At 41.3% G+C, this 11,133-nt stretch overlaps 1 protein-coding gene across 1 annotated transcript in view; it reads right to left on the minus strand.

Annotated features, from left to right (window-relative positions):
* LOC109052050 (dnaJ homolog subfamily C member 13-like) overlaps positions 1-11,133 on the minus strand; it is a 44,576-nt gene that overhangs the window by 20,229 nt on the left and 13,214 nt on the right. Inside the window, 24 exon segments of the mRNA XM_042752181.1 lie at positions 719-820; positions 908-970; positions 1,096-1,255; positions 1,334-1,437; positions 1,828-1,981; positions 2,060-2,142; positions 2,609-2,623; positions 4,486-4,626; positions 5,499-5,594; positions 5,676-5,751; positions 5,822-5,943; positions 6,023-6,079; positions 7,259-7,414; positions 7,491-7,598; positions 7,678-7,777; positions 8,390-8,565; positions 8,647-8,726; positions 9,755-9,921; positions 9,994-10,054; positions 10,057-10,078; positions 10,194-10,289; positions 10,372-10,551; positions 10,553-10,579; positions 10,767-10,967. Of these exon segments, the coding sequence (XP_042608115.1) occupies positions 719-820; positions 908-970; positions 1,096-1,255; positions 1,334-1,437; positions 1,828-1,981; positions 2,060-2,142; positions 2,609-2,623; positions 4,486-4,626; positions 5,499-5,594; positions 5,676-5,751; positions 5,822-5,943; positions 6,023-6,079; positions 7,259-7,414; positions 7,491-7,598; positions 7,678-7,777; positions 8,390-8,565; positions 8,647-8,726; positions 9,755-9,921; positions 9,994-10,054; positions 10,057-10,078; positions 10,194-10,289; positions 10,372-10,551; positions 10,553-10,579; positions 10,767-10,967 (2,547 nt within the window).

Here is an 11,133-nt window from a genome sequence, read left to right on the forward strand (position 1 = left end):
AATATATTTTTTTTGTATTCTGAGCTAGACTTGTGTATGTGTATTCTGAGCTAGACTTGTGTCGTGAAGACTTGTGTTCGGTATTCTAATGTAAAACATTGTTATCGTGTTCTCTATAATTGAATCTCAAATTATTCAGAATGTTTTAAAAGTGTTTTATTTCTGATGCACAACAGCGCAGCGTTTAAAGACGCATGTGCACTCTGATCAGCACGTCAGAGACGCGTTGACTCCAGTCTCTGACAGCAGTGGCACAGAAACTGATCCCATAAATAAAAGCAGCTGCTACTTCTAAACATTTAGAAAATCATTCTAATATGATATGAATTGCTGCTCAAGAAACATTTCTTATTATTATCAATGTTTGAACATTTTATTTTTTCAGTTTAGTGCTGCATTACGTTCATTAGTTGTGCCAATATTTTTGTGGAATTCTTACTGTGATACATTTTATGTTTTCAGGATTGAACTAAGACTGAATAGAAAAGTTCAAAAGAAATGTAGCATTTATTAGTTGAACTATTTGGAGGTAACTAATCTTTTGTAAAGTGTACCTATGGGTTTTTTTTCTGTCACTGTATCAGTAATTAAATGCAGTTTTAATGAATAAAAAAACGTGTTAATTTAAAACCACTTTTTAAAACTGATGTATATAGAGTCCACAATTAATCGCAACAGGAAAATTTGATACCGGCATATCCCTATTCTGAGCACACACCTGCAGCGGGACAGTGGCTCTGTTGGTGTGGAGGTGAGCGAGGGTCAGCAGATCCACTAGAATACGCACTCCATTAGAGTCCATGACATCCTTCACGTTTTTCTGTCAGAACAGAAACAGCACAATCACAGAAGTGTTTCAGAGACACACGCGTCTCACGGTGTATGTGGACGGCCTGACGTCACTCACCTTGTTGAGAATGAGTTTGTTGAGGAAGAGGATGAGTCGGTCTCTCTCCAGCTTGTCTGTACACTGGAGATGAGCAGAAACACGAGGTTAAAACAGTCTGATTCTAGAGACGTACAGTATGATTATGACATCACTGTAACGTGACTTCAGTGCAGACGTGATCCTGCGCTCGAGCTCTGGTCACTGACCCGGTCCAGCATGCCCACGATGTACTTGGTGTCAGCAAACGGTCCGATCTCCTCGCAGCACTTCCCGTAGACGATGGTGAGCGCCTGCAGACACAAACACTTCATGGCCACTTTAGGAGTCAGCAGCGAAGCGATGGTAGAGCTCGTTGAGAACTCGTACCTAGAGAACCACACAGACGCACGATCAGGACAGTAACAGCCAGACGACCGCCGCTCAGAGTCTGTGTCAGACACCTACGATCTCTTGATGGCTCCAGACTCCTCGTTCTCATCCTCCTCCAGCAGCAGACGCAGGTAATAATCCCCGATCTTAATCTCGTCAGAGAGGCACTCGTACTTCACCTGAACACAAGCAGCAGGCTTTTACTGAAGCAGCAGCTCTAGCGGTGACGCACATGCTGTCACAAATACTGAACGCTGAAACAAAGCTCTGTTTTCAATACTTCTGGATACTGAAACATCTGTAGTTTTCTGTATTAAAGTTTTATCAGCTTGGCTTCTGTTCGACTGAGACGCTGTCACAACAAAAAACACAGCAGACCGGCTTCATTAAACTTCAGAATCTATAAAAAAGAATGACTCGGAGTTTAGATTTTATGCTCTTAATGCTGTAACGGTTTTTCCTCATGACACTGAACCTCTCATCATAATCATATCACATCAGAGTCAGAACGTCCAGTACTGTGACAGCACTGTAGAGTTTCTCCAGGGTTTCTGATGTGAGACGCAGACCTCGAACTCCTGGTGGTTCCAGGAGATGACGCTCGCGCTGCCCAGCTCGCGGTCCACCCCGAAGGAGCGCATCTCGGCCTCCAGAGCGTCCCGCAGCTCCTCGCGCGTCTTCAGGTTCCAGATCAGGTTAGGACGAGCGTGATCCAGCTGGAACCTGCACACAAACACCGGCGTCACACACTCGATCGCCAGACGCACAGACCTCACACTCGTTAAAAGCAGGCTCCTTTACTTGTAGTAGAAAAGCTCCCAGTTGGACTCGATCTTGATGCGCTGCCGTCTCTTCCTCAGGATGACCGGCTTCTGGTTTGCACTCTACAATCAGTGACACAGAACGAATGAAGCGGCACTCGTCTCTCTCTACAGCATCTTCTGAATATAACACTGGTTTATAGACAAATACAGCTATTATGGGATGTGAGGATAATGCTGACGACGCCAGAGCTGTGAAATGATCAACACGTGATATGAAGTTATGATCCTGCTCTAAAAACTGAAGACATGGATGCCAACTGATCTAATACAGCTACGAGACAGCAGAACGAAAACACGCGTGTTACATGAGAGAGAGACTGACATGTGTGTGTGAGAGAGAGAGAGAGAGAGAGAGAGAGAGAGAGAGAGAGAGAGAGAGAGAGAGAGAGAGAGAGAGAGAGAGAGAGAGAGAGAGGAGAAGAGAGGAGGGATAAAACTACTCACCAGGTTATTCCTGTCCTGCTGCATTGAAGAGAGAGAGAGAGAGAGAGAGAGAGAGAGTCTCTGATTGGACAAAACTACTCACCAGGTTATTCCTGTCCTGCTGCATTGATTGACAGCAGAAACCCCAATAAGAGCCGATGGGAGGGGCAGAGATAAGAGAGGTTATTGGTCCGGAGGTCAACCAATCACACCAGCTGCTTTAACCAACACTGTGTGAATCTCAGTGAAGCTGGCTTGTGGTGGCAGGTGAATTTGCGTGATTGGAGGCTCAAGAGCAAAGAAACGATGATGATGATGATGATGATTGTGTGACTCATGCTCATGATACCAAAGCTGTGCCTTCATCTGCAGCTCATGCTTCACATCAACAAATCATAATTCATCTTGGGTTTACGATGGAGATTAGATGACATCAGTGAATGAATGCAAGATGGTGCATCAAAGTTTGATCAAATGTAGGTGTTTATTATTGTTCTGGTGGATCTATATATCTATATTTAATTGTTCATGCACATTTCCACCGTTTTTACATTTGGTATCATCTAATGCTCATTTGACGTTAGTCTTCAGAAAACATTAATAATTCAATATCACAGCTCAATTTAATTTTAAGCAAATCATCTGAAAAATGATTTTTTTTTTTTTATAGTATATTATGTTGTGAAACTCATACGACATGAAAATAAATGATCAGCGTATCAGCTTTAAGCTTTTTTTATCTGTGAAATGAGGGGCAGAGCTATCAGATACAGACACAGTGCTGGTCTGCACATGGTTAGTTGGCTGAGAGGATCATTAGATCTCCAGCAAGCCATGTTTGAGTGTTTATTATTAGTAAAGACCGGAGACAGAAGATTAGAGAAACCCAACAGAGCCTGTACTGAAAGTGCATCACACATTAAAACACACACCATAAAGATGAGCTGTGTGAACAGCATCCACACCAGACCAGCACACAACGAGAAACCAGCAGATCAGAACTGAAGAGGCCCAGCATTCAGCAGCACTGACTCACTAACAGGGATGCAACGATATCAAGCTCACCACACAATAATACAGAGATATGAGAGCCACGAGACCATATTAACTGCAATTTATTTTTAGAGACAAATTAAGAATTGGGAAAAAAGGCAATTTTGTACATTTTAATAATTAAATAAGTCTATCTAATGCACTTTAAGAGTTCAAAATTAAGATCTGCAACCCATGTTTCTTAACTCAGAAAACTGAAGTCAGAAGTCAGTGAATTAAAGGAGACTCAACCCTCTTTTTATTTGTGGTTTTCTGTCTCAGTCTAAATTACACTCACACTGGGGTTTGAGGAAGCCAAACCAACTAGAATAATAATAATAATAATAATAATAATAATAATAATAATGGCAGTAATAACCCTATATTGTAAAACAATTGCACTGTAAAAAAAATGAATATGAATATTTCATAGTTATATTATATTTGCTTTACACTACAGTAGGGAAGTTACAACACTTCCAAAATTATATCTACACAAAATAATACATTTAAACCGCTAGCTGTCAGCAATTCATGCTGCACTTCAAGCTTTTATACTCAACGCATTAATACACCAACACAACTGAGAAAAAAGACTCAAGCTTAAAAAAAAATATTCAGTGCATTCATTCACTAATACAGCGGATCACCAGCTGATCGTCTGAACGAATATTGAGCGTTCGGTTTGAGTTCGTTTGACAGATCCTGTGCCGAAGCATAATGGCCCAAAACACAACTTTAAACATCTTTTATGTTAGAATATGAAGTTTAAATATATTTGAAAAACTACACTTTTTGCCCGGAAGACCTATCGTTGCATATCGTCATGTGACCACGATAACATAGAGACAGTTTTGCTATCGTGATATCATGATATTGATAATATCGTTACATCCCATTCCCTCAATACCTGATGGAGCAGCAGTAATAACGGCAGACGTCACTCACCTCCTTCTGAGCGATGCCCATCTTATCTCTCCAGTGCATCAGCACAATGTCTGCCTTCTCTTTGGCAAACTTCTCCACCTCTTTAGCAGCTTTACCTGCCACACGCTGCCACTCCGGGACTTTATTCCTGCCAAACTGGTCCTGCAAAAACAACTATTATTAATGGATTGATGTGGATTGTTACACTGTGAACTGACGAGTTGATTTATCTGTGTTTAATATTCCTCTGGTCATAGAGATTTTTAGATGGATCAGGTAGAATCTGAGATCTGTAACCCAGTTCATTTGATGGCTTCCATGGCTGTGTTTTCCAAAGCAGGGAGTCGAAACAGACCAAAACAAAAACAGACGTTCCGACACGGAGCACGCGTTTCAAAGTAACTGGCTGTAGAAACAAGTATGTGAACTTGGCAAGTTTTCCTAAATATCTATAAACATATTATGGTATTTTATGAATAAATACAGACAGATTTTGGCTGTTTTGCTGTTCATATAGTGATTTTTTTTTTGGTTTGTTTTGTTTTTTGTTCACATTACTAGAAAGAAAACATTTTTATACACATTTTAGAAATACACAAGTGTTTATTTTATTGCACTTTATCTGTAGATTTCAATTCCAATCCATATCTTTAACAAGTTTTTTTTTTCCTTACATACACCAAACTTTAGTGTTGTATTGTGGGGTTTGTTTATATATCATTCACACTGATTTATGATTTAATGTATTTGTTTTCTGTCTGTTGACTTTTTTGGATTTATGGAGTGATAAAAACAAGAATTACTGAGCCTAGCTTTATCCAATGTACAGATTTCTGTTCTGGAAATGTATGTAAATGAGTGAATATTTAATTAGATAATGCCTCATGTCATATTTAAACAACATTTCAGAAATCCTGTAATGCATAAACTGTTTGCCATTCTTAATGTAATTTGAATAATGGTGAGATCTGTTAGTTTATTCATGGTATTATGTAAAGAGGAGATGTGAGAGTGAGTGTGCTGGTGGCTCGTACCGTGGCGATCTTCACGTTGTCACGTATGTGCATCCTGTCCACGTCCTTCTCCGGCACGGGGTCAGAGCTGTCCAGATACGCCAGCAGACCGGTGGGCTGAAAGACAGACAATGTTAGAGGGTTTCAGTGTCTTCTAGAAGAGAAGCAGTGGTGAATGTCCAGTCTGTGTCCGCTCACCAGGATCCTCTTCAGCAGGTTCAGGGCCGTGGAGTTTTCTGCCGTCCACAAACCCACCAGATGACGACTCAGCTGCCTGTGTGTGAGGAGACCGTGATTAGCACTGCGTTACGCTGTGAGAGATCGTCCGTGTGTGCTGAACTGACCTGTTGGTGAGCATCCGCTGGTCAGCGCTGATGGTGAACATGGAGGTGTGCAGGTGTCTGGGCAGAGCTCCTTCACTCAGAGCCAGCTCCTGCATCTTACTGGCGATCTCCTTCTCTCCCTCCTGACAGACGACACGCGCTCGGATCAGACACACACACACACACACACACACACGCTGGAGGAACAGCGGCAGGACTCACCTCGATGATGGCCTTCATGATCAGACCCGCACCTTTGACGATGGCCATAGAGGGATGCTGCGAGAGAAGGACAAATACACGACAAAACAAAAAAACAACACATAAGCAACACAATAGTGACATCAAAGACACATAAAATACAACAATAAAATCACAATTCAAATCTGTTTCAAATAAATGCTGCTCTTTTGAACTTTTAGGACCCTATGATTTCTGTGATGTGGAAAACACAGACGGAATCCAGTAATTACAATGGAATTTACTAACATAAAGGTATTCACAGCAATCGGTCAAAATAAAATAACGGACTAGTTCGGTTTAACTGGAATAATCTGTGTCAGAAATATATTATTGTGCTGTAGCAGAATGTACTACTTCTACTAGTAATAATAAATTATTAAAAAATATTTTTTTAAGAAATAATCACACATTATTTCTCCCATGTTTTAATTTTAATAATATTAAAAATTAAATTACTGTGTTATGTCTTCATTTGATAAGCAGAAAAATAAAAATAAATTAAATTACTGTTTTATGTCTTCATTTGATAACCAGAAAAATAAAATACACAATACAGAATTTCTGGGGAAAAAACTAAAGAAAACATTTAGTAGGGCTTTTGTAAAAATAAATGTTAATAAATTAAGTTGTTTTAATGCATTCAGGTAATCAGGGTCCTATATAATTTTTATATATATATATATATATATATATAATTTTTTTTTCTTTCTTTTTTTTTTTTTTTTTTTTATTAATAAAATTTACATTTAAACATTAAAAAGGAGTCCAGAAAAAAAAAATGGGGGTAAAAAAAGGAACAGAATCCAAAAAATTCTAATGGAAAAAAATGGAATTTGGAAAAAATTAAAACAGATTTCTTAGGGTCCCAACATTCAATTCATCTGTGAATCCTGAAAAATACAGTGTATCACAGTTTCCACAAAAATATTGTGCAGCACAACTGTGTTCAACATTGATAATAATCAGAAATGTTTCTTGAGCAGCAAATCATCATATTAGAATGATTTCTGAAGATCATGTGACACTGAAGACTGGAGTAATGATGCTGAAAATACAGCTGCACATCACAGAAATACATTACACTTTAACAGAGATTCACACAGAAAACAGCTGTTTTACATTGGGATAATATTTCACTGTTTTACTGAATTTCTGATCAAATAAATGCAGCCTTGCTGAGCAGAGAAGACTTTTGAGCAACATCTGACCCCTGACCTGGAAGAGTTTGAAGAGCGTCCGTCCGTCGGAGGCCACCATCTCCAGCAGCATGTCGAACTGCTGGCCCTCGGTGGTCTCGCTGTAAGGAGCGCAGAGGGCAAAGGTCAGGAAGTCCAGCAGTGAGCTGATCACTAGCGCTCCTGTGCCGTGCTCCTGATGAGAGAGAAACACACTGAGTGACCTTCATCACTCCACCGTCATCACGCTGCTCTACAGGCCCGGGACGCACCACGTTACTGGGGAACTTCTCCAGCAGATTCTCCAGGAACTTCTTGGAGGAGAGCAGAGAGGCTTTGTTCAGCTGCTCCTGCCGCAGGTCGTAATCATCGTGCATCGGCTGCAGGACAGCGCTTTAACGGTTTTTACGATACGGTCACCAATGTGAATCTAGAGCAGGTTCAGCGAGCTTCACTTACACACATGAGAGCACAGAGCATGTCTATAGCTGCATGCGTCACACCGTTGTGGTTTCTCTTCAGCGCTTTAACGGTTTTCACTCCCAACTTCTCTCTAAACCTGAAACACGCCCATAAAGTCATGTTAAAATGTATATAACATTATAGAAGACCCAGAAAAATAAATAAATATAAAATAAATCACTGCCAAAAAGATGCCATTTCTGATAACTCATTCAATATCTGTATATCTGATCAATATCAAATACTGAATGAATCCTAGATGTATAAATAGTGGACAGGAGAACAACTACTCAAAAAAAAAAACACACCAACCAAGAAACAATAACATATAACAGAGAGAGAGAGACAGAGAGAGAGAGAGAGAGAGAGAGTGCGCAGGTGTAAAGCGTTTAAACAAAAGAGGAGACGTACAATAGCAAAACAAATGAAGATTTCCTTAAAATGGTTTCAGACTAAGCCAATGGAGAGACAGATGGACAGAAATGAGAAAGAAAAGGGGTACACTGAGATATATGGACTAATATTTACATTGCGGGTTCGAGCCCAGCCATGGGACCAGACCTTAGAACAACAGAGCGGTTTATTAAACCCAGACAAAACCTGAGCGGTTCAGCAAGCAAACAGATCAAGAGAGTCTCACACTCTCAGCTCAACACTGCACCGGTCTCAGGTGTATTTAATAACTGATTATCTGTGCTGTGTGTTATACTTTGGCAGCTGTGTGAAGGCCTGGAAGCCGGCTTTAGACGCCACCAGACGCCTGAGGGCCTGGAACTGGGCCTCTCCAGCTCAGAGTTATGGGCCCCCCGGCAGCTCCACATCCTGAGATAAGAGCGCCAGGATGGCATTGCTGATCAGTTTCTCCTTGTTCTCTGAGAAAAGACCCTACAGAGAAAGAACGGAGAGAATTCAAATGAAAGCATGAAAACACTGACCCCACGGCTCACAGAAATGAAGCAGACTCACGTCCTGAGTGACGGCGTGTAACACTCCACTGTAAGAGACGTTGGCGTTAAATCTGAACACTGCATCTGCAAAATTACAATCTACAAGAAAGAACGACAAACACAACCAAGTTACTCGAGTTCACCACCAAAATGAAATAAAAAAAATAAAAATAAAAAAAAACATTTTTTTATTGGATGGATTCTTTTCATTTCACACAAATTAATTAAACTCATATAAAGTAGTTTCATTTTCAAACTTTTAAAATAAAAATATAGAATCTTCAATTTTTGGGGTCAGTAAGATTTTTTTTTATGTTTATGAAAGAAGCCTCTTCTGCTCACCAAGGCTGCATTTATTTGATTAAAAATACAGTAAAAACAAAAATACAGTAAACAAAACATTACAGTTTAAAATAACTGTTTTCTATGTAAATATCTGTTAAACTGTAATGTATTTCTGTGATGCGCAGCTGTATTTTCAGCATCATTACTCCAGTCTTCAGTGTCACATGATCTTCAGAAATCATTCTAATATGATGATTTGCTGCTCAAGAAAACATTTCTGATTATTATCAATGTTGAACACAGTTGTGCTGCACTGTATTTTTGTGTAAACCGAGATACATTTTATTTTTCAGGATTCACAGATGAACAGAAAGTTCAGAAGAACAGCATTTATTTGAAATAGAAACCTTTTATAACATTATAAAGGCCTTTGATTAATTAAATGCACCCCTGATTAATAAAAGTATTAATTAAAAAAAACTTACTGACCCCAAACTGTTAACTAATACTGTATATACATATATACACACATTATCATGGCTAGAACATAATTATTCTCTACTATTAACTCCTCTCTGGAGCTGCAGTGATGGTGTATTCTGAGGTAAACCGATCTAAGGTGTGTTTAAGCTCTCTGCGCTGTGGGTTTTTACTAATATTAGCAGAAAAACAATCATACTGACCAACGGAGCAAAGAACAGGACATTTATGAGAACTAGAAATCATTAAAGACCTCTGCAGGAATGCAGTGTGATCTGATTCTCCAAACCATCTCTGACTGTAGATGATGGAAGAACACAGAGTTTAATGTGAGAAGCATGATGAGTTAATAACGGACGCACTGGGAGGAGCAGCGAGGAAGCGCAGGTGCAGGCTCTCCACCTCCTCATCCACAGGCATGCTGAGCAGGCCCCAGCGCTGGCCCCTGTGTGTGGGGGCCATCTTCACACACACGTCCCTGTTCCCCGACGCCCGCACGCTGTCCAGCAGACTCGCCAGCAGAGAGTCCCTGCAGACACACACACCGTCAGACTCTGACATAACCAGCAGAAGCACACAGGAGCTGTCTCTGAGCCACTACCTTTCTATTAATCACTAATCTCACATCTGACCAACTATAAACTCAACACCTAACAACTGACTGCGTCACAGATCAGAGCGAACACCTGCACACACACACACACACACACACACACACACACACACATAAACACCAGTTTCTATATGTGCATTTTCCATGTGATTCTATCAGGTGTTGCTTCAGTATGTGATCAGACAGACCTCTCCGAAGGGCTTGATGGTGGTGATGTTGTAAGAGCCAGGGTCTCGCTCCACCAGACACGTCTCTGTGAGCGCCAGGATCCTCTTCACAGGTTCCTGAGACAAACACAGCCACGAGCATCCATCAGATCCACCGCACACACACCAGAAAGCACATCAGGTCCTGAGCTGATCTTACCGCGTGCCGCGGCGTGATCTTCTGCACGATGAACTCGGTCAGTGAGGTGATGCACTCGTCCGAACCGTACTTCCCCAGACGCTCGCCGAGGAAGCCCTCGAAGGACAGAAGCTCCTTACGCAGGCGCAGCGTGATGCCGATGAAGTTCCCGGCGTGTTCGATCGCACTGCGAATGATCTCATTGACGGTGCTCGGACGCAAACAGATGCTGGAGCGAGAGAGAGAGAGCGAGAGAGAGACAGAGAGAGAGAGAGAGAGAGAGAGAGAGAGAGAGAGAGAGAGAGAGAGAGACAGAGAGAGAGAGAGAGAGAGAGAGAGTGAGAGAGAGAGAGAGGGGAGGTGAGTTCTGAGGGAATCACAGGTCACTGCAGGCTGAATCAGGGCTGAACACACACCAGTCTGCCGAAGCCTCCATACAGCACACAGAAGCCTCCCTGATAGTCAGAGAGCTCGGCGAAGCCCTCCACGCAGCGGTAGTCGTACGAGCAGATCACGCGGTTGGTCTGAGGGTCGATCTGATCGATGCCTCCCGGAGTCACCTCCAAACACACGCTCCTCCGTGCGTCGCTCCAGTGGTGCTTGAAGCAGTTATAGCGCTGAGGAAACATGAGCACAGCATCTTAGACACGTCAGAGAGTGAGGAACATGGCAGTTCAGCTCTCAATTTAATCTATTTAATAATAACAACTATATCATATGATAGAAATATAAGAGTATGATTCTTTTGCACTCATATCTTGAATTTTAGGCTCATATAACTGC

This window comes from Cyprinus carpio, chromosome B24 (genome assembly GCF_018340385.1).
Source record: "Cyprinus carpio isolate SPL01 chromosome B24, ASM1834038v1, whole genome shotgun sequence".
NCBI lineage: Eukaryota > Metazoa > Chordata > Actinopteri > Cypriniformes > Cyprinidae > Cyprinus > Cyprinus carpio.